The 24243-nt window shown below is 36.4% G+C and overlaps 1 protein-coding gene across 21 annotated transcripts in view; it reads left to right on the forward strand.

The window, feature by feature from the left end:
* Window positions 1-24243, forward strand: part of NCOA1 (nuclear receptor coactivator 1) — a 219228-nt gene that overhangs the window by 159066 nt on the left and 35919 nt on the right. For all 21 annotated transcript variants that reach the window (XM_086325836.1, XM_086325842.1, XM_086325823.1 and 18 more), the window contains 6 exons: window positions 1667-1814; window positions 3103-4423; window positions 8132-8312; window positions 19899-20016; window positions 21300-21468; window positions 22462-22776. In XM_086325836.1, coding sequence (XP_086181962.1) covers window positions 1667-1814; window positions 3103-4423; window positions 8132-8312; window positions 19899-20016; window positions 21300-21468; window positions 22462-22776 — 2252 coding nt within the window. The remainder of the gene's footprint in view (window positions 1-1666; window positions 1815-3102; window positions 4424-8131; window positions 8313-19898; window positions 20017-21299; window positions 21469-22461; window positions 22777-24243) is intronic.

Here is a 24243-nt window from a genome sequence, read left to right on the forward strand (position 1 = left end):
TGATGACTACCATTTTGGACAATGAGCTCAGTGGTGAAGAGCTAATGAATGTTTCAGCAGAATGATCCTAATGAGAAATAAATACTGATGAGGAAATAGAATGGCATAAGCAAAATAACATGAAATACATATTGTATCTTTTATTTCCCTTTATATATATTTATAACTAAATATATATTTATATATTTATAACTTTCTAATTGTCCCACGCTAATAATTTATCTTAAAATACCACCTTTTTGTTATAACTGTGTTTTCCAAAATAATATTGTCAGAAGATATTGACAGATGAGAATTGTTAATATTTGTTAGGGTTTTATCATAATAAACATTTAACTATATCCTTACACAAAACTTACTGGTTTTCATTAAAGACTTTTTTTATCATTTATTATTTCACTAGATACTAAATTTTTCCATATTTTATTTGGTAAATGTGCCAGGATTTGGCTGAAACTGCCAGATGGGTAAGAAATCCTTGCAATTAAGTTTATATCCTGATTTTGGTACTCAGGGAGATTTATGCATGACATAGATTTCCAGCAGATTATGCCCTCTTCAGTTTACATGGTGTACCCAAGACAATAAAATAGAGCCTGTCTTCTTGTTGCTTAAAGTAATATGTAGCTTCAGAAATTATCAATTGGTCATTTTGTCTTTTTCATATGTCTTTAAAGTGTGATTGAAGCTCTTTCTAAAATGTCTTTGAAAAATAGGACTAACATTTATTACAGGCTAAATTACAGTAGTCATTTGTGGTAGTAATTCTTGTATTTAAGTGGATATGATTTTTAACCTTGGTATAGCTGAATCTACCTATTAAATCTTCCTTAAAAAAGAATTCTATTGTATTACTGAAACATTGATGACATTTTCTTACTTAGTAGTCTGGTGTAGCCTTTACGTATTTCATAAAAATTAACCAGTAGAGTTAGAGCTTCATCTGTTGTTAATAAAGCTTTAAGACAAAAGTAACTCATGTTGTGTATATAGTGATTCAATTGCGTTAATCTAGGTTTTATTCTGTATTAGTAATCAGAGGCTTTATTATTAATTTGCTTATTAGTAAACTAAATTCAAACATCAAAAATAATATACATGACTATAATAATTTGTTGGATGGATCTTTTTGATTCACATTCCTGAGTGAAAAATTAAATTTGAATTTCAGTTAGAGTTCTGCAAACTAATCAAAACTTGGTGAATTTTGTGCTTTGTTGATATCTCAATAAAGCTGTTTTTAAAAATCAGCCAGCTATAGGGGTAGAAAAGCTTGTTAGAGATAATACTGAAAAGGAGAGGGAAGAAAGTTACTTCTTGGTCTTTTTAATGAACACTTAGTAAATTTAAGGAGCTGCCCCATTATAGGGAAAGATTAGGTTGACTTTTTTGTGGTTTGTGGTTTCTTCATAATCACAACTTCTGTGAGGAGGCACCCATTCAAGTAGAACTGATTTAAAACTTGTCTTCAGACTGTCTATTTCACCCTGAATAATTTTCCCCCCTCAGATATCTGCTTTATCTGAACCATACCTTGAGTCTGAGCAGGCAGCAATTGGAAGGACATTTAAATGAGGTTCTAGGTAGAAATAAGGCTTGGTAACTCTCCTCTGCCCAAAGTTTAAGTGTCAGCATTTTAACTAGGTTTCTCTTTTGTTTGAAACAGTGATGACTCGTGGCACTGCCTCCAGCCCATCCTATAGATTCATATTGAATGATGGGACAATGCTTAGCGCCCACACCAAGTGTAAACTTTGCTACCCTCAAAGTCCAGACATGCAACCTTTCATCATGGGAATTCATATCATCGACAGGTACTACTTATTTGGAGAGTTTCATATGAAATAAGTTAGTTCACATATTTCTTCTTAGAGAAGAAAATTTTATACTCTTGATGGCTAGAAAACCAGTTTTACATTAGGCATTTAACAAGCATGGTGAGAATATAATCAATATATCCATACTGAGTTCTATAGTTTTGTCGCCTAACAATAGCTTTGTTGTTCAAAAAGGGAGAAAGGAAAGGTGTGGCTGAATATATGCTTTAGGGATAAGAACCAAAATGGTGGCCAAAACTTTCCAGCTTCCATATATAAACTTATGGTCTTATAAAAGACTCAAGTTTATTAGTATTGTTATTTTTAATTATAAAAGTGCTTTATTTTCATTAAGGCAAAACTCAGTGGCTCCTGAGTTCAAGTTGACAGTTTCTCAAGCTACAAATTATTTAACTATCAACTTGAGATATTTGAATGTCACTGCCTCTAATTTGTTCTCTTCTCAAAATGTGTTTTACACTATTATATATGGTAAATTCATGAAACCATTCTTTTATCCTATGAATTATTCAAGACTCTACATTTACAACTATTTGAAATTTAGCATTAAACAAAAACAAAGACATTTTCCCTCACTTCATCTTTCCCTCATCTGATATATTTGCTTATTGGAACATGGTAATACCAGTCACAAATCTGTTGTCGTAATTATGGATTTGAGTAAAAGAACTTGATGAAAATCTGAATTCAGTATTCTGCTTTTTCTAATTTTAGTTTAATTTATGCTTGTGAGTGGAATTAGCACAGTTCTTTTTTCATATTGTGATTTCTCTTTCAAAACATCTGCTATGTCTGCATGTCACTCTTTTTAATTTTTACATCAGTGACACAGTATTTTCCTTACCCAGTCTTCCTCTTTGGAGTTGAAATACTTAAAAGCTATAATGAAGGGAGTCATGAGTAAATACTTTGTAACCAGAAGTGTGGGAAGTTTCTCTTTCCAACAAAAGTCTGATGTAGTGTTAATTATTTGTATTAAATTTTGTAAAGTTTTAAAGTATATATATTGGAAGTTTTCCAAGGCCAGGGAAGATTTCTTGCGCATTTAACCATTATCAAATGTGCAGTATCGTAAACACTATTTTCCCATGAAGTGTTCTAACATTTCACCATGGTACTAACAGTCCACTGTTTTCTTTAGTTTAAAGTAATACAGAAGCTTTTTACTTGATAGTTTGCAACATTATCTTGTTTTATAATGTGCTTCATAAAATATTATAATGGAAACCAATGAAGATGTCTGAATGTCTTTTCCCCTGTCTAGGGAACACAGTGGTCTTTCTCCTCAAGATGACACTAATCCTGGAATGTCAGTGCCCCGGGTAAACCCTTCCGTCAATCCCAGTATCTCTCCAGCTCACGGTGTGGCCCGTTCGTCTACCTTGCCACCATCCAACAGCAACATGGTACCCACCAGAGTAAACCGCCAACAGAGCTCAGACCTTCATAGCAGCAGTCATAGCAATTCTAGCAACAGCCAAGGGAGTTTTGGATGCTCACCTGGAAATCAGATTGTAGCCAGTGTTGCCTTAAACCAGGGACAGGCCAGTTCCCAGAGCACTAATCCCCCTTTAAACCTCAATAATTCCCCTATGGAAGGTACAGGAATATCCCTTGCACAGTTCATGTCTCCAAGGAGACAAGTTAGTTCTGGATTGGCAACAAGGCCCAGGATGCCTAACAATTCATTTCCTCCTAATATTCCAACATTAAGCTCCCCCGTTAGCATGACAAGTACTGCCTGTAATAATAGTAACCGATCCTATTCAAACATCCCAGTAACACCTTTACAGAGTATGAATGAAGGACCCAATAACTCTGTTGGCTTCTCTGCCAGTTCTCCAGTCCTCAGGCAGATGAGCTCACAGAATTCACCTAGCAGATTAAATATACAACCAGCAAAAGCTGAATCCAAAGATAACAAAGAGATTGCATCCATTTTAAATGAAATGATTCAGTCTGACAACAGCTCTAATGACAGCAAACCTCTGGATTCTGGGCTTCTACATAACAATGACAGACTCTCAGATGGAGACAATAAATACTCTCAAACCAGTCACAAACTAGTGCAGCTTTTGACAACGACTGCAGAGCAGCAGTTACGGCATGCTGACATAGACACAAGTTGCAAAGAGGTACTGTCTTGCACAGGCACTTCCACCTCTGCCTCTACTAACTCTTCAAGTGGTTCTTGCCCCTCCTCTCATAGCTCACTGACCGAGCGGCACAAAATCCTACACCGTCTCTTACAGGAGGGTAGCCCCTCGGATATCACAACTTTGTCGGTGGAGCCTGATAAGAAGGACAGTGCATCTACTTCTGTGTCAGTGACTGGACAGGTCCAGGGAAATTCCAGTGTAAAACTGGAACTGGATGCTTCCAAGAAAAAAGAATCAAAAGACCATCAGCTCCTACGCTACCTTTTAGATAAAGATGAGAAAGATTTAAGATCTACTCCGAACCTGAGCCTGGATGATGTAAAGGTGAAGGTGGAAAAGAAAGAACAGATGGATCCTTGTAACACAAACCCAGCCCCCATGACCAAACCTGCTCCTGAGGAAATTAAACTGGAGTCACAGAGCCAGGTAGGTAATTCTTTACTTCATAGAATGAACATTCCTAGTTATTTTTCTCTTTTCTTTTATTTTGTTCCATGCATCGACTATATTTGGATTCAGGCTATGTTTTGCCCTATCCATTGGGCACATATTAAAAGATTAATATCAATGGTTGAAAACCCACAGGATACCCTCAAAAGTTCTCTTTGGAACCTTGGAAGGTTACCATATTTAGTGTGGCTTTCTAAGAAAGTAGATGTTTCTTTCGATAAAGTCATAGTTCACATCTTTGTAGATTTTAGAAAAAATACCTTCCCTGCCCCCTCCTCTCATCTCTCCATCTATTAAATCCAGCTCTTTCAGAATAGAGCCCAGAAACTTGTATTTTAAAGACTTCCCAGAGAACTCTGATAGGTAACTAAGTTTGGGAACCTCTGATGTAAATGAAATGAGAGAGAAATGTGAGGAGGTGGACACAGGTACCTAGTCTGGCTTGCTTTGCTATTTAATTTCCTTTGAAACATTTTCTAAAGTCATTTTCCTTCTCACTCTAACCACTCTCAACCCCCAGCCCCCATCAGATAGAGACTTTGAGTATTCCAGATAGTAGGCTATATAACATGCTCTGAAACAGAAGTAAATACAAATAAACCTTTGTGTAATTGTTATGGATCAGGAACCTCTGTGTTTAGGCTGGGGTAGCGGGTGGTGAAAAGTAATAGGCAGCTTCATTTATTGAATAATTGCAGTGGATTCTGAAGGAATTTAAGAAAAGCAGAAAATGTGATTCCTCCCCACTAGAAGTGTATACATTATTTAGACAGAATATAGACATCCATGAAATAGCTGAGAATGTATTTACAAAGCAGTTTATTAATAAGATTCTTCCTTGTGAAACCAAATTCACACTTAGTATGTATAGGTACTAGAGTTTCTTGAGTCAGTTTTATTTTTTGCCCTTATCTCCCAGAAGCCTCTCTCTTCTCTCAGGCATACTACATTCTAGGTACATGGAAGCCCTTCCTATTCCTGGGATAAGCCATGTCTCTTCTAAGTATCTTCTGCCTTGCTCTCCTTTCTATGTCTGCTGAACTTCTACTCATCCTTTAAACACAGTTCACAATCATTCACACACAATACACAATCATTTCTGTAAAGCTTCCTACAGTAGCTCTAGTTAGACATTCTTTTCCTCGAATGCTCAGTGTCTCTGTATTGTCTCTGTTTACTATTTGTAATGACACTGTTTTGGTTATTTCTATATACATTTACTCTTTGAGAAGGTTGTCCTATGTTTCTTGGTACAGCTAAACTAATGTCATGTTTCTAAGCTGAATAATAGCTTTAAATAACTACATTAAAATTCTCAGTCTTTAAAATTGACTTCAAAAGTAACAGCTTTATAAGAAAATGCCATTGTATACTACCTTGGCACATCTGTTTTGGTGTACATACATGCACTTCTGCTGAGTTTATACCTGGGGGTTGGAATTACAGGATCATAAAATATGTGTGTGTTCATCTTTAGCAGATACTGCTAGTTTTTCCAGGGTATGAGAATTCCTTCTAGTTGTTCCATGTCCTTATTAATACTTGGTGTTGTCTATCTTTTTAACTTCTAGCCATTCTGGGATCTGTGTAGTGATATTTCATAGTTTTAATTTGCCTTTCCCTAATAAATATCTGGACTTCCCAGGTGGCACTGGTAGTAAAGAACCCTCCTTCCAACGCAGGACACATAGAGATGCAGGTTCGATCCCTGGGTTGGGAAGATCCCCTGGAGGAGGGCATGGCAACCCACTCCAGTGTTCTTGCCTGGAGAATCCCATTGACAGTGGAGCCTGGTCGGCTACAGTCCATAGGGTTGCAGCCGGTTGTACACTATTGAAGCGACTTAGCCCACAATAAATATTTATTGGTCGTTTGGATGTTTTCTTTTGTAAATATCTTTTGAAGTGTTTTGCCCATTTTCCCAATATGTTGTATTTTTCCTATTGATGTGTAAGAGTTCTTTATACATTTTGGGTGAGTCATTTATTGGTTATATATTTACAGATGTCTTCTCTATACTGTGCCCTGCCTTTTCTCCCTGTTAATGGTGCTTTTTGATGAAGTCAGGTTCTTCATTTTAATGTAGACTCCAAATTGTCAGTTTTTCCCTTTTTGATTAGTACTTTTTGCACGTGCCGCAAAAGATGTGTTTAAAAATAGTCATAGTAGTTTTACTTATATTAGCCCAAAACCAGAAAAATTTCCCAAATCCATCACTAGAATTGATAAATATATATTGTAGCATATTCGTACAATGGGACACTATTCAGCAACAGAAACAAAATGAACTACTGCTACCTGGAGCAGCATGTCTAAACTTCAGAAATGTAATGTGAAAGAAGCCAGATGTTTAAAAAAATATGTACATGTAATTTTACAATCTAGGAAGGGATTTTAGTTGAATTAAGTAATAAAACCCAAACAGCTAGACATTTTATGTTTATGAATTATCTTAAGGTAACCATCATGGAATAATGTTGTGAAATAAAGGTCAGTTTTCTCCTATGCCTAACCACAGACAGATGTAAGAACTCCCTACCTATGATAGAAACTACATTTCCTACTCTGTTAAGTCTTTAAATGAGAAGTGACCTTTCTGGGATATTTGAAGCTATGCTATGCTATGCTAAGTCACTTCAGTCGTGTCCGACCCTGTGTGACCCCATAGATGGCAGCCCACCAGGCTCCCCCATCCCTGGGTTCTCCAGGCAAGAACACTGGAGTGGGTTGCCATTTCCTTCTCCAATGCATGAAAGTGAAAAGTGAAAGTAAAGTAGCTCAGTCGTGTCTGACTCTTAGTGACCCCATGAATTGCAGCCTAACAGGCTCCTCCGTCCGTGGAATTTTCCAGGCAAGAGTACTGGAGTGGGGTGCCATTGCCTTCTCTGATATTTGAAGCTAATATTCATTAAAAAAAATTTCACAAACTTTAAGAAATTATTTTTAAAAAGTATGTCAATGTAAATTTTTAAAAAGTATGTCAACGTAAATGTATTTTTTACTCCTTCATAAAGTAATCCATTTTATAAAATTTTGAAAAATATGACAGGAAAAAATCACTCATGATGTTATTGTCATAACACAGTACTCTCAATATCTCTTTCCAGTTCAATCTTTTTCCAGTGCGTACATTTTATACCAAAATATAATAGATAAGCACCGTGTGTATGTTGTCTTATATCCTGCAGTGTATCAGTACCATAAACTTCCACATTTTGTTCCAGTGTTCAGTTCAGTTTAGTTCAGTCGCTCAGTCGTGTCTGACTCTTTGCGACCCCATGAATCACAGCACGCCAGGCCTTCCTGTCCATCACCAACTTCCAGAGTTCACTCAAACTCACGTCCACTGAGTCAGTGATGCCATCCAGCCATCTCATCCTCTTTCGTCCCCTTCTCCTCTTGCCCCCAATCCCTCCCAGCATCAGAGTCTTTTCCAATGAGTGAACTCTTCGCATGAGGTGGCCAAAGTACTGGAGTTTCAGCTTCAGCATCATTCCTTCCAAAGAAATCCAGTGTTAGGTCATGCTATTTCATTGAGGCCCCAGTCTTTCTAATTATTTCTTCTTTCTTCATTCTCTCATAGTCACACTCAATTCATGTATTTTAAAGGAACAACTTGTTTTCTAGTTTCTTTCAGGTGAAAGTGTAGAATGTGTTTCCTCTAACTTTGATTTCCGTTCTTAGTTTACAGCTGACCTTGACCAGTTTGATCAGTTACTTCCGACGCTGGAGAAGGCACCACAGTTGCCAGGCCTATGTGAGACAGAGAGGATGGATGGCGCAGTCAGCAATGTGGCCATCAAATCGGAGATCCTGCCATCTGCACTTCAGTCCACCTCTGCCAGGCCCACTTCCAGGCTGAACAGTATGTGTTGGGGACAGAACTTCATTTTAAACGTTTAATGATGATATGGATTAGAGCTTTGTCCCTCATAATTATTGCACAGACCTTTTGTTTATTGGGAGTGAAGTATCTTTTCATTAATGCCACAGTAAGTAGTATATAGTTGATTTTAGATATATGAATGTCACTCGTCTTGTGTATTTTAAGTTATAGTACAACCTCTACTTTTTAATAGGTAATTTTAAAGTGAGCAGTTGATATTGAGTAATTTTACGTTCTTATCCAACCTTTCCATAGTAGGACTTTCAGAAGTATAATGTGGGGTCAGATTATGTTTCCAAAGTGTCTTCTTGAATACTGGCTCCATAAATTGTGAAGAAAAGTATTTTGTGCTGACATACACTGGGTAAATGCTTCGTGACATATATATCATTCCTTAGTGTATATTAGAGGTTTTATGAAGTCCTGTGTTAGAGAAACTAGTTTAGTTTTTTTATTTTTTTGCTTTATCTTCATGCCAGTTTTTTTAATTCTTAAAAAATTACACGTTTTAAAGTTTACACTCCATTTACAATTATTATAGAATATTGACTATATTCCCCATGTTGTATAATACATCCTTGTTGCCTATCTTACGATTTAAATTAAATATTTCTTTAACCCAACATTTACCAAACTTTTCTTGATTATGGAATTCCTTTTGTCAAGTAATATGTGTTACCCCACAGAATGAGTTTTTCATGGAGACAACTGTGTTGAAATAGGTCATGACTGCTCTCGCCCATGTTAATATTTTCCTACTTAAGAGACACTTTGAATAGTATATTTCCAGTTCATGAAGATAGAGCTATTATATTATTTTCACCTGTCAGATTTGAAGTTGAAATAATAGTGGTGATAATTCCATTGTGTGACCTTGAAAGTAAAGGAAACTAACCAGCTCACTTTGAAAATTTGCCTGTCCCTCGTCTCATGGGACCAGATGTGGGGCTTGTTTATTTCAGTCATACCTCAGCTTTTAGCTATCATGACACAATTCCTGAAAGCGTACCAAGATTTCTAGGCATTTGGAAAGAAAAATCTCAAATCATCTCTGACATTTTGGGAAGCAGTTTTTCAGCTGACCAGAACACTAGATGAGAGCAGAAGCCTAGGTTGAAGTCTCACATTTCCCATTTATTATTAATAACAGTTATACCTTCAACAAATGAACTTTCTGAGCCTCGTTCTCTTTATCTACAAAATAAGGATGTGTTATTGTTCAGTTGCTTGAGTCATGCCCGACTATTTGTGACCCCACACACTGCAGCACGCCAGGCTCCCCTGTCCTTCGCCTTCTCCTGGAGCTTGCCCAGACTCATGTCTGTTGAGTCAGTGAGGCCATCCAGCTGTCTCGGCCTCTGTCGTCCCCTTCTCCTCCTGCCTTCGATCCTTCCTAGCACTGGGGTCTTTTTCAACGAGTCAGCTCTTTTATTATTATAAAATAAGAATTAGATGAAATGATTTCAAAAGTCTTCTAATTGAAATTAGACTCCAGACTCTGGGATATCGGGCACAGGTGGGGAAACAATGAGATATAAGGCCAAAAGGAGATAGAATAAGAGTTTGTAAATTGATTGGTTCAATCCTGGTCCTTCCCCTTCTGATGTGGAAAACTGGAGGAGTTCTCTTGAGAGATACCACTTGGCCAAAAGAAGATGTTGGGATGTGGATATCTATGGGGAAATCCCTAAAGTGCAAAGGTCATGCTGCCATCTTAAATATCCAACAGTGGGACTTACCTGGTGGTCCGGTAGTTAAGACTCTGTGCTTCCAATGCAGGGGGCACAGGTTCGACCCCTGCTCAGAGAACGAAGATCCCACATGCCAAATGACATGACCAAAAAATAAAAGTAAATAAAATAACAGTAATAAGTGTCCAGCAGTGAAGGCTGCAAGCAGGCACAAGCCTTACACAGAACCCAGCCAGTCAGTGTTTTAGAACACTGCATCTGTTTAGAGCAAACACAGCCAAAGACCATCAGGACTTGAAGCCTGTAACATAAAAGAGAGCAAACTAACCAGACAAAAAGAGTATACAGTGGAAATATATAATGAGTATATGGACTAACAATTTTGGAAAAGATACGTCATCCATGAATAGCATCAGAAGAAAAAAAGGACAAAAGCAAGAAAGGACTTTTGGAAATTAAATATCCAAAATTTTTAAATTTCAAGAGAAATATTAGAAAATTAGACTGAGAAAATCTTTCAGAGAAAGCAAAAGACAAATAGAAAGTAGGCAATAAAAAGTTAGGTTGACCTACAAGAGCCAATAGCGATTGATAAAAATTTTAGAAACAGTCAGGGGAAAAGAGCTTTCCAGGTGGCTCTATGGTAAAGAACCTGCCTGCCAATGCAGGAGACACAAGAGATGTGGGTTCAATCCCTGGAGAATCCCATGGACAGAGGAGCCTGAAGGGCTATAGGCCATAGGGTTGCACAGAGTCAGACACGACTGAAGTGACTTACCATGTAGCATGCATGAGTGGGGAAGATGGAAAAGAAGATATTTTCAAACCAAAAAAAAAAAAAAAAAAAGAATTTTCTAGAACTGAAGGACATAATTCTTCAGAGTGAAATGATTCAACAAGTATTCAACACACACACACACACACACACAAAACCGGTACCAAAACTTACTATCATGTAATTCTAAAACATCAGAGATAAAGATTCTAAAAGCTTGCAGAGAGATGTGAATTGTATACAGTGAATTGTAATGACCAAAACTTGGAAGCTGTCAAGCCACAGAAAGACATGGAGAAACCTTAAATGAATATTGCTGAGTGAAAGAAACCAACCTGAAAAGGTTACGTACTTTATGATTCCAACTATATGGCATTTTGGCAAAGGCAAAACTAGAGACAGTAAAAAGATTAGTGGTTGCCAGGGAGAGGGATAAATCGGTGGAACGTGGGTAGTTTTTAGAGCAGTGAACCTATTCTGTATGATACTGTAATGGTGGATACGTGTTATTTTACATTTATCAAAACCACTAGAATGAGCAACGCAAAGAGTGAACCCTAATGTAAACTGTGGGCTTTATTTAATGAAAATGTGCCAATATTCATCTATTCTAACAAATATACCACACTAATGTAAGATGTTAATAATAGGGGAAACAGCCCAATCTAAAAAATGGGCAAAGAATTTTAAAATATACTTCATAAAATAAGATATGAAAGTTGCAAGTAGCACATAAGAAGATGGTCAGTGTTTTTAACCATCAAGGAAATGTGAATTAAAACTATAATGCAGTGCTGCTACATACTCATTGAAATATCTAGCATTTAAAAAACTGACAAAACAAAATGATAGCAAAGATGTGGGGCAACTTGAACTTTGGTGTTGCTGGTAGCAATGTAAAAGGGTAAAACAGATTTGGAAAATTGTTCAGCCATTTCTCTTAAACATGCTTTTACCGTGTGACCCAACAATTCAACTCTTAGTTATTGGAGACAGAGCCAAATGAAAGCATGTGTTCATCAAAAACTTGACCACAAATGTTCACATAGCTTTATTCATGATAGTCTCAAACTGGAAACAGTTTGAATGTTCATCAACAAGGAAATGGCTTATTTATAAAATGGAATACTGCTCAGCAGTGAAAAGGAAGGGACTGTTAGTACAGGGTATGAATTGGTCTCAAAAATATGAGTGAAAAAAGTAAAGATCATTGGTTGCCAGTGGTGAGGTCAAAGTAGGGAAGATTGATAGCCAAGGAGCTTGAGGGAATTTTTAAAGGTGATAGAAATATTCTGTTTTCCTGATTGAGGTGGAAGATTATGTATGGGTTTATACTTTTGCCAAGTTTATTGAACTGTACACTGAAAATCAGTGCATATTGTTTTATATGAACTCTATGTTAATAAAGTTTATTTTAGAAATACCAGGGGTTAGAATGGTTTCTGACCTGTAATCAGGCATCCAACTTCCAGTAGTTGTGAAGGCTGAAATAAAGACATTTTTGGATATAAAAGGGCACAAATACTTGCATAGTATGTTTACCTTCTGTAGTTAAGGCCCTTGAGGATGTATTGGGTTGGCCAAAAAGTTCATTCGGATTTTCTGACAAACTTTTTTGCCAACCCATACTTCAGGAAACAGGAAGAAAACCAAAAAAGAGAGGCTTACAGGGTTCAGGGAAACAGAGGATCTGAAAAGAAGTCCAGGAATGATAGGTGATCAGCCAGATTAGAGAACAACACATGTAAATTGGAGTAGCAGGTCCAAGTCTTCTGAAAAGACAGCCTCCAAGGAACAAATGAAATTTCTCTCTGAGTTTATAAAAAAGATGATTCATAGATTCATGTCAAAAATGTTGAAGCATCTGAAAAAGTCTCCAAGAAAAGTAGGAAAATGAAAAAAATAAACTAATTGTTAACTCAAGAAAAATGAAAGCATGGTATAAGAAGGGATGTTTGTATACAATATGACTTAGCAGTAAGTAATATTTGCATAGTTCTAAGAATCTAAATATTAGCATTTTATTTAAAAAAAGCAATGATCTCTGTTAGGGAATTGGGAACATAGAAGGTAGTAAGAGTAGTAGATGTGAGAGAACTGAAACCCCATCTATCATGATGGGGAGTCAGAAACTTAAAATGGAGATATTTTAGAAATAGGCAGTTGCCAAAGAAAACAGACAAGTTGTGAATGGTTGTCTCTGTTGAAAGGGGAGTAATCAAAGGGTCAGAAGGGGCAAGACAGAAAACTGCTTTTATTCATAGACCTTTTGGTTCTGACTTTTAAAGTTTTGTATATGTGTTAATTTGATGAAAATTAAAGTTAATAAAAATAGAAAGTGTCTTCTAGCTCTCCAGTCTGTGAAAGTGGAATGTTTTTCATTCCTAATCCGTCTTGAGTCAAATAGCTCTTTTTTCTCTCTTGAGATTTCCTCCCCTGAATACAGCTTTATGTACATGTGCTCAGTCAGTCAGTCATGTCCAACTCTTTGAGACCCCATGGACTGTAGCCCACCAGGCTCCTCTGTCTATGGGATTTTCCAGGCAAAAATACTGGAGTAGGTTGTCATTTTCTCCTCTAGGGTATCTTCTCAAGCCAGGGATTGAACCTGCATCTCTTGCCTCTCCTGCATTGTTAGGTGGATTCTTTACCACTAGTAGCACCTGGAAGAGTTTGTAAATAGGCCAGACACCTGCTCCTTGGAAGAAAAGCTATGACCAACCTAGACAGTATATTAAAAAGCAGAGATATTACTTTACCAACAAAGGTCCATCTAGTCAAAGCTATGGTTTTTTCCAGTAGTCAAGTATGGATGTGAGAGCTGGACTTATAAAGAAAGCTGAGCAACGAAGAATTGATGCTTTTGAACTGTGGTGTTGGAGAAGACTCTTGAGAGTCCCTTGGACTGCAAGGTGATCCAACCAGTCCATCCTAAAGGAAAGCAGTCCTGAATATTCATTGGAAGGACTGATGCTGAAGCTGAAACTTCAGTACTTTGGCCACCTGATGTGAAGAACCAACTCATCGGAAAAGACCCTGATGCTGGGAAAGATTGAAGGCGGGAGGAGGAGGGGACAACAGAGCATGAGATGGTTGGATGGCATCACCGACTTGATGGACATGAGTTTGAGTAAGCTCTGGGACGTGGTGATGGACAGGAAAGCCTGGCGTGCTACAGTCCATGGGGTTGCAAACAGTCAGACACGACTGAGCAACTGAACTGAACTGATCTGGTCTGAGTAGGTTGTCAGTCCGTTCAGACTGAGTGACTGAACTAACTGAACTGACACCAGAATCTGTTAAACTTTGTGCTGTAGTGTTGCTGAAAGCCAGAAAGAGAGGGGTGAAATGAGGTAAATGAGGAGAGGGTGATCACTGCAGACTGTGTTTCCATGCAAACAGGAAAGAAACAAGGAGAAGAGAAAGGAAAAGAGGACAAAGGACTGGAGAAAGAAAAAAGAAGATGAGGACAAAAATATAATAACTCATAAAGGGAAGAGAATAGCCTCTGAGTCTCTGCCACCTCTAGCCTCTACACTGTCCACCACCACCTTTCACCCGAGCCAGACTCCATTATCAGATGGCTGATTCCACGTCTTAACTTTGTGCCCAAAGGTCTCGCATAAGACAGTTGAACTATTCACCACCTATTCGAACTCCTGGATCTATCTGCCATGTCACTTATCTTTTCTGTCACACTTACCTTGCCCTTGCCCATTTGCACTGTATTCTGAGAGTCTCTGGGCCAGATTTTTCAGATCAAAACTGAATCTTCAACCATATCCATCCTGTTCCTCAGTCAGTCTGTTGAGTTCTTTAAATTGTAGCAATCATGTGTATGGAAATTTTTTTCATAGAAGTCTATTGCCTTTTATATATATGATAGACTTTTAAATCTGTGTATTGATTAATTTGGCATACTCCATTTTTTGTAACAATCCTTTTTTCTTCAAAGTTTGTTTCTCTGTTACATTTGCCGTCTTTCCTTCCTGCTGTTGACTTTTCTTGAATGTTTTGGTGAACCAGGGCTGTCTGTGTATGTACTGAAAAAGACCTAGAATGAAACACCGTGGTAGCTAAAGTGTCTCTTCAGCTAAAGTGAGAGGCCCTTTTGCTCTGGCAGTGAATGTAGCTTCTGATTATAGAAGCCCTGGTGCTCAGTTGTTGTTGTGAAGGAGTCGGGGCTGGTGAGAGGGAAATCCCTCGTGGCAGCCCTCACACCCACTTTGGGAGATTCCCTGGGCAGAACTCCCACACTGAGTCATGTCCTCACCACTTTAATCCCATGGGCAGACGCCAGAGTCAGCTGCACTCAGAGCAGGGCCTGGTGACAGCTGTTCAGTTGTCCTTTAATTATCCCAGCAATCACCCGTGGCCTGTTCCTTTACTTGTTCAAATGACCACTGAGCCTGGAATTGTTCTGGTGTCCCTCTGAGTAAACTCCCTCTTTTGGAAAATCTCCGCTTTTTTCGTAATATAAGTTTTTTAGTTTAGGTGAACTTCTCCATCAGTTTTATCTTTCCATCTGTTTTGTTTTCATTGTTCTAGTTAGCTACCATGTTACTTCTTTTACCTCTCCTTCAGCTGTAGATTTATTGTCCCCTTTCAATTTCCTTTATTTCCATGAAAATTTTGGGTGTAGAATAAAATAGAGATGGTAAATCTGTCACATTGAACCAAAAATGTTCCATAGATCTACTTACGTACAAGAAAACTAAGGTCCAAAGAAAGAAAACACACACACACAGATAAAAACTTGCCCAAAGTTATCCAGTTAGTGTACGTAGAACCAGGATTTAAATTTCAGCCTGCCTGGTTTCAAAACACATCGTTTATAGGCACACACACACACACGTACTCCCATGCAGTGTGACCACGTGACTTAAATAATTTTGTTGGAAATGTACTGTAAGAGCACATTAAAAGAATTTAGGAAGATCTTGATCAAAACATATATAATGTGCTCTCTTAGCAGTACCTTCAAAACCACTGCCATGTCTTTTTGTCTGTCTTCAAATTCCTATATTTTAAATGTGGATTTGACTTTTGAAGTTTTGTGAAGTAATTTGGAGCCAAATTTGTTGATCCAAAAAGAATAATACTTAAAAAAAATCAGAATCAGAATCAAAGTTAGATGTAGTTAGAAGTATTTTCTTGAATACTTGTATACTAGATAAGACAGTTTTAGAAGAATTCCAAAAATATTTGAACACTGGCAACACTACTGAAGTGAGTGAATGACCTCCTGCTCATTTTTTTGTTCTGTGAACATACACATTCTGAGGTTTAAAATTTTTTTAAATTTTATTAATCTGTAATACACTGAGTGTTGCATAACTAAAAATAAATGTTTCACATAAAACATTTTCAGCATTTAAAAAAATCCGTTTTTAGTTCCTTGTTTTTGAGGTTGTGTTTAGTGTTTTGTGACTATTGGTAGGCATCTTTTGCTACTGCAGGACTATAATTAATAATCTTACATAGTACAGATAGTTGACCACATCTAAGAGTATATCTGAACTGTAAATTCTGAACGGAATTGCTGGGTCAAAGCATAGATGGATTTTGCCAAATGGCCTTTCTTATGCCAATTTACAGGGTGATAATGTTCTTCTTTCTACACATCCTTTCTAATCGTTTGAATTATGCACTTTTTCATCTTTGCCAATCTGAAGAGTTTTTTAAGTATCTCAGTGTAGTTTTAATATGTATTTCTTTTATTGTGAAATTAGGTTGATCACTTTTCAGTGCTTTTTTGTGACCTGTTACCTACTGGGTTATTCAGTTTTTATCTTACTGATTTATAGTTCTTTTTGTATAGTAGAGAAATTAGTCAAACACTATAGCTGCTGTGCATAGTTAACAGCCAAATGTAACACAAAACTGAACCAGAATCTCTTTATCAACAGCTGAAGAAAATTAACTGTGAACACCAGAATCACTAGATGCTGAATCAACTCTTAGTGGAGTAAAATGTGCAAAAGCCACTCTCTTGATTTAACAATGCTTTCTACTGTGTGCAGAAGGAGTTTTTAAATTTTTTAATAATATAAGCATTTGTTTGTTTTTCTATCTGAAATCACTATGGCTAATGGGGATATAAGATTTTATTTTAACCATATTTAAAATGGAGAAAATATGATGCTGAATCCTTTGCACAGATTATTAAAAAAATAAACAGCTTGATCAGGAGTCCCTAATAGCTTGTTTTCTACCCCCACATCAGCTGCCTCTCTCCAGCAGAGACGAGTAAACACAGTAATGTGTCCCTTTGAAAATCACTATGCCTGTCTTGTGTAACATATATACATACTTACTCATGTTTGTATCAGAAACACAAACATGACCAAAAGTAGTAGGTTTATTCCTTGGATAAAGAGAGATAAATTGTGTATTTTGTAAAACATTCCAGCAAATTGAATTTTTTTTAAAAGAAGTCAGTTTCTAAAAGAAGTCCTAAAATGTTAAAGTGACCTTTAGAATAAAAAACAGCTTCTTTTAAGTATATAGCCTATGCAAACAAAACTTATAATTGAATCAGTGATTGATTGGGTTTTTTTCCCCTAGTCACCAAATTTAGCACAATTACTTTATTTTGAAAATATTTTATCCAACTTGTTTTCGTAATCTTTTTTCCCATCAAGACTACTGTGAGATACTATGTCCTGTTACTGAGTCAAATAAACTATTCTATGATACTAAGTCTAGATGGTAGACAGCCATGTAAATTTTCTTTGACTCTTAAATATAATGATTTTGTTTATGTTAGATTTCTAAAATGGAATAAGACAGGAATTATTGTGCAGAGCAGAGCAAAGGGACAACTTCAGATAATCTTCTCTGACCAACTTTCTGATTGAAATAATGAGAAGAATTAAGTGATTACTTTCCCTTCACCTTTTATTGTTGTTGTTCGGTATTTTGCTTTTTTTCCCCCAGAATCATACAGAATTTGGTTTCTCTATCATTTGTCATGCTAGAGAAGACAAGTTTAATTGCAAGCTATAATTTTTTGTATTTAGAAGTGAATGTGCTTTTATGTGCACTCCTATATTTCATTCATACTAAATATTGAGTATATTTCAATATGTAGTCAAGTTAGATTAATTGAGCCTAACATGTTTTATGCAGTTAATAATTATCAGTGTGCAGCATTAAATAAGTTTGAGGGGCATCCTTAAATCTACTTATCTCCATTCATTAAAATGAGGAATTCTACCTAATTGTATATTTTCTCAAGCCACTAAGGCATTTTTAGTTTTTGTTAGTTTACTAGGGCTGCCATAATAATAAAATACCACAGACCAGTGACTTAAACAATAGACATTTATTTTCTCACAAGCTGAAGGCTGGAAGTTCAGGTTGAGGAGGGTCAGTAGGTTTGCTGTCTTCTGATGCCTCTTTCACTAGCTTGCAGATAGCTTTCTTCTTGCTGTGTCCTCATGGTCATCTCTCTTCTGTGTCATCTCTGTCCTAATCACCTCTTCTTATAACACCAGTTATACTGAAGTGTTTGAAGTAGAGCCACCCTGACAACTCTTAATCACTTCACTCAGAGCCTTGTCCCCAAATATAATGACATTCTGAAGTACTAGAGGTTAGGGCTTTAACATAAATTTTATTCCTTTTCAGGATTACAAATAGCCATCAGAAACATTAAAAGAAAATAAAGTAATCCTTAGTCTCACAACCTAAAATCTACCAAGAATATATAGCTTACTAGATTTATTCTATTAATATATAGAAATTTTATAATATCCTAAGAGTAGACTCCTCCTGAAAATAATGTATTGGATTATACTTTTTTCCTTTTTCATTTATCAACATGTTATAAATATCTATACCATAATTCATTAATGAATGAATTTCTGGAATTTAGGTTCTTTACAGTTTTTTCCCTAATATAAGTAGTAGAGAAGTAATCAAAGCTTTCCAAAAAAATTGTACATACTGCCATCTTCCATTGTACTGTAGCGCTCTGGTCACTTGTGCCCGACTCTTTGCAACCCCAGGGACTGTAGCCCACCAGGCTCTTCTGTCCATAACATTCTCCAGGCAAGAATACTAGAGTGGGTTGCCATTTCTACTCCAGAAGATCTTCCTGCCCCAAGGATCAAACCTGCATCTCCTGTGTCTCTTGTATTGGCAGGCGAATTCTTTACCACTACATCATAAAGCATAACTCAACCTCTTTTTTTCGTTTGTCATCATTATAGACAACAATTATCAAACCATTATTGTACAGCTATATTCTCAGTTAACCACTGTAGAGTTTTTTTGTCCATTTACTAAATGGCCCCAGTTTGCAGTGCAATTTAGCTTCTGATTCTGCCTTTTGTAGAGCATATTTTATCCTTTACTTGCATCTCTCAAACATTTCATGACAGTAGCAGTGTCCCTACTTATTGCATATTCCATACTGGGATTGGGGGCAGGAGAAGAAGGGGACAACAGAGGATGAGATGGCTGGATGGCATCACCGACTCGATGCACATGAGTTTGGGTGAACTCCGGGAGTTGGTGATGGACAGGGAGGCCTGGCGTGCTGCGATTCATGGGGTCGCCAAGAGTCGGACACTACTGAGCGACTGAACTGAATAGGGTATAGACTGAAAAAGCAGTTAACTGAAATTGTTATGATCATTTTTAAAATCAGTAATATCTGAAGAAGTTCTAAGTGATTCTCTTATGGTAATGTATAAAAACCTTTAATGTCACATTTTCTTTGCATTTATTTTGTTTACTTATTTATTTATTTGGTTGTGCTGGGTTTTAGTTGTGGCATGTGGCATGTTTGGGTTCCCCAAACAGGGATTGAACCTGGGCTCCCCACATTGGGAGCATGGAGTCTTAGCCACTGGACAACCAGGGAAGTCCAGATTCTGTTTGATTCAAAGAACTTTTCTCACTTTCTCATTTACCTGTTATTATGTCACATTCTAGATAGAGTAAGTTTCTGAATAAGTGACCTTTGTATCATTGAGGTAGTATTTTATAGGGGAAATCTCACTCTACTATATAATATTTTACTTCTGAAAAATATTGTCATATCTTCTGTTTTAATACATCCTGACTTCTAACCTTTCTTTCTTTAACCAGGATTACCTGAACTGGAATTAGAAGCAATTGATAACCAGTTTGGACAACCAGGAACTGGTGATCAGATTCCATGGGCAAATAATACAGTGACAGCTGTAAATCAGAATAAGCCAGAAGAGTGAGTAGTACATTTTGTGTATTATCAAGTAACAGATACCATCTTCTACAGCAAAGAACTGCTTTTCCCAAACTAGATTCCAGTTTGTATTGGTGTTTTATAGATATTAATGGAAGGTGAAGGTTTAATGAAAAGAAAAAGATGGGGGAGGACACCAAATCAAACAGATTTATTTACTGCATGACTGCAAGACTAGTGTATATTTTAATTACCAAGAGATTGATATAGTATGCAGCTTTATTTTTCATCTCTTACTTTGCTTTGATTGATTACCGTAAAATTTCTGGGACTGGTAGATGAATTGGCCTCAGCACAACAACTCTATTGCTCTTGAGTTCTTAGTTGTATAATTATTTTGTCCAGCTTTTCTCTTTGTTTGGAGCAAGAATACATAAGAAGGGAAGATACTTTCTACATCTGCTCAGTATCCCCACTTGAGTAGAATTTGATTTCTCAATCCACGCAGGTAGCTCTACACATATAGTGTAGAGCTATATAGCTATATGCACTATAACACATATAGTGCATCTCATATATAGCAACCAAAGGGTGACTAGGTAGCATTGAGTGTGAAGCCTTAATTATGACCTCTAGCCTTGTTTACCTTCCCCAAAGAAGAATCCTTATCATTATAGAAGTAGTATTAGTACTAGTGTAATTTTCTATATATCTTTAAGTTTTATGCATCAATTGATATCAATTGGATTAGACTATGTATTTCCTACATGTAATCAACAATTTGTTGGTTAACACTGAGCATTTTTCTAGTTTGATTTCTTTTTTCATGTTATCAGCATGATTTGATCATCCTTGAAAGTTAAGTAATACATATAATGTGTACTGTTTTCATATGGTTCAATTATCAAGAATTAATTGCACCTATAGAATATAAATAGAATAAATAGTATAAAATTTTATTTAGATTAAATTTTTTTTTTTTTTAGTTTTTGGTTGATTTTTATTTTTTACTTGTGTTAAAAACTATTTTCTCTTAACTATGGTTAATTTTTCAGGCTATTTCTGTAAGCTAACATGAAGAACGTGGAAACAAAGTTCAGTGATTGACAAAATAATGAAAAATATATTCAAGCTGCATACCAAATGTTCATAAATTTCTGCACATTAAGTATAGAAAATTTCATTGCATAAGAATTGGTTTTAAAAAAATCTCGGCAATTTCCTAGAACTAGATTTGCATATATGTGTATGTATATTTGTATTCTTAAGGTTGAATACTTATTTGCTACATCAGTCTTTATTTTTCTTATCTTTTGATTCTTCAGCCAGTGTATTAGTTCACAATTAGATGAACTTCTCTGTCCACCAACAACAGTCGAAGGAAGAAATGATGAGAAGGCCCTTCTTGAACAGCTGGTATCCTTCCTCAGTGGAAAAGATGAAACTGAGCTAGCTGAACTAGACAGAGCTTTGGGAATTGACAAGCTTGTTCAGGTATGTACTACAGTTGGCCTTTTTTAGATGATGCAGCCCTGAAAAGCTAGAAGAGTATTTTTAAGCAAGACTTTTTCATATGACTCTCACTGTATGGTAGCTATTTTATAATTTACCCTTGTGAAAGTTATCAAAATATATAATAATTAAATAATGGGCTTTTAAAACAAAAAGCCTGTCATAATAATTACAGAGTTATAGCCTTTTACTATGGAACATAATCTTAGAAGCTTTCCCTAGAATAGAATCCAGATTTTATATTATTCTTATTTTAGGACTTAATTTATCCTTCATTCATGCTAGACTTCAGCCTATATGTTCTATAACATTCCAACTTCCAGGTTAGTATTTTTGAGACTTTGGAGTTAAAAAATCAATTTAGTGCATCATGACCAGCATTTTTTTTAATGGATAGAATAATGTAGAATAAAGACTGTCAGAATGCAGAAAAAGGGAAAGTTGTGTTTCATGAAACTCTGTTTTCAGTTACATACACAAACAGTAGGTCATAATTTAAATTATATTTCTTTCAATAAGTAATAGTCAAAAAGTTTGAAAGCCGTAGCTGTATGGCATTCTGTTAGGTCAGCTGTGAATTTTTTTTTTCAAACAAGATAAAAGCATGAATTCTATATTTGACATAGAAAAATTAATCCCTCCTTTAGGAATCTACTTCTCATGGTAATCTATTCAATTTAACATTTGTTGATTCTTAGGCTTTGCAGTGAGGTTCTTTTCAAACCATTTAGCTTTATTTCATTGATTTAGGGCCTTAATTTTAACCATATTTTCATCTCTCTTTACTGAGATTTTAAACATCCCAGTTAATGTATTACACCATTTCAGAAGCAACTTACATAAGTGATTCCTTTAAGTATTAATAGCAAACTTCTGGAGAGCTTCATACGATCTCAGATCCAAAATTGTATAGAGAAGCATGTCATTCATTGGCAGAAATGTATTTGTAAAATCTTCTGGCTTATTTTCCAACAGGGAGGTGGATTAGATGTATTATCAGAGAGATTTCCACCACAGCAAGCAACACCACCATTGATGATGGAAGAAAGACCCAACCTTTATTCCCAGCCTTATTCTTCTCCTTCGCCTACTGCCAATCTCTCTAGCCCTTTCCAAGGCATGGTCAGGCAAAAACCTTCACTGGGGACTATGCCTGTTCAAGTAACACCTCCTCGAGGTGCTTTTTCACCTGGCATGGGCATGCAGCCCAGGCAGACGCTAAACAGACCTCCAGCTGCACCCAACCAACTTAGACTTCAACTTCAACAACGATTGCAAGGACAACAGCAGGTGAATACCCTTGTTCAACAGGTGTCTTTTTAAAGGGATGTGCTAATAGCTCTATGTAACAAGACAGCCCAAATGCTATTAGATTGACCAAAAGGTTGGTGTGGGTTTTCCATAGGATGTTGTGGAAAAATTCAAATGAATTTTTTGGCCAACCCAATGCACTAAAGGTGTTAAGTCCACTCCCAGACCCTTTATGACACAAAAAGTCATCCTTAGTCTGCTCTGATAAGAATAAGGGTGACTCATTCAATTAAAGACTGCTGGCTCATAACAAAGTCCTTTAACACCAAGAGTTTCAAAGCAATTTACTTCCATTTTTTGAGATAAAAAATATTTAGGATGAACATCTCATATAATTATTAAATTAATAATTTTGAAGCATAGCTTAATTTCTAAAGTAGAGCATCAAGAGATACTGCTGATAAATATTTTCTCTCATGACAAATAATATGCAGGTGTAATTAGGACTGTATAAGCAGCAGTTATAAGGGTAATCATTAAGAACTAGAAACCCAAATGGCTAAAACTATCCTCTGGGAAATGGGACCAGGAATGTAGGTTGTTGCTTCTGCTGTTATTACTCTTTTATATTTCTTTAGCCATATGTCTGTTTTGCTTTGGATTTTTAAAAAAGCATTTAAAGAAGTTCTCTGGAGCTTTACTAATAGCAGAAGGAAGAGGAAGAAGGAGCTAAATTTATTAGAGCGGCAGCATGATAGAGTTAGCTCTGGTTTCAAGTCCTAGTTCTAACCTTATGTGAGGTGGGTCAGTAGTAAGATTATTTACCGTATTAAAGCCTATGATTTATCATCTTTAAAAAGAATCTAATAAATAATTCCTTTACCTCTTAGGTGGTATGTGGACTAAATGAGATAACATTAATAGATGTTGTTGTTTATTCGCTAAGTCATGTCCCACTCTTTTTCGACCCCATGGATCATAGCCCACCAGGCTTCTCTGTCCATGGGACTTTCCAGGCAAGAATATTGGAGTGGGTTGCCATTTCCTCCTCCAGAGTATCTTCCCAACCCAGGGGTCGAACTCACGTCCCCTGCATTACAGGCGGCAGGCGGATTCTTTATCCCTGAGCCACCAGGGAAGCCATTAATAGATGTAGAGCTTGAATATAAAGCTCTTAACAGAGTGCTTGGCATGTAGTCCCATTTAGTAAATACTCGCTATTATTATGCAATTATATTCAATAAATATAACAAATAATATAAAATGTGCTTCCATGCTACTTAAAAAGAGGAAGATGATGAAAGGGAGAAAGAAAGAGATGGCATAAGGTGAAAAACTTTTAATGGTAGACTAATAAGGAATAATTTTTAAATGTTAGGGTGAAATAAAAGACACAAAGGGAAATTAAGGGAAGAGAAGGAAAAAGAGAAACAAAGCGAGGGTATAGTATTAATAATATGTTCTGAATATGACTTAAGATAAACTGCTTCTTGTTATAACTTGGCA

This window comes from Bos grunniens, chromosome 11 (genome assembly GCF_055505025.1).
Source record: "Bos grunniens cultivar Pamir isolate PY7600 chromosome 11, Bosgru_T2T1.0, whole genome shotgun sequence".
NCBI classification, from domain to species: domain Eukaryota; kingdom Metazoa; phylum Chordata; class Mammalia; order Artiodactyla; family Bovidae; genus Bos; species Bos grunniens.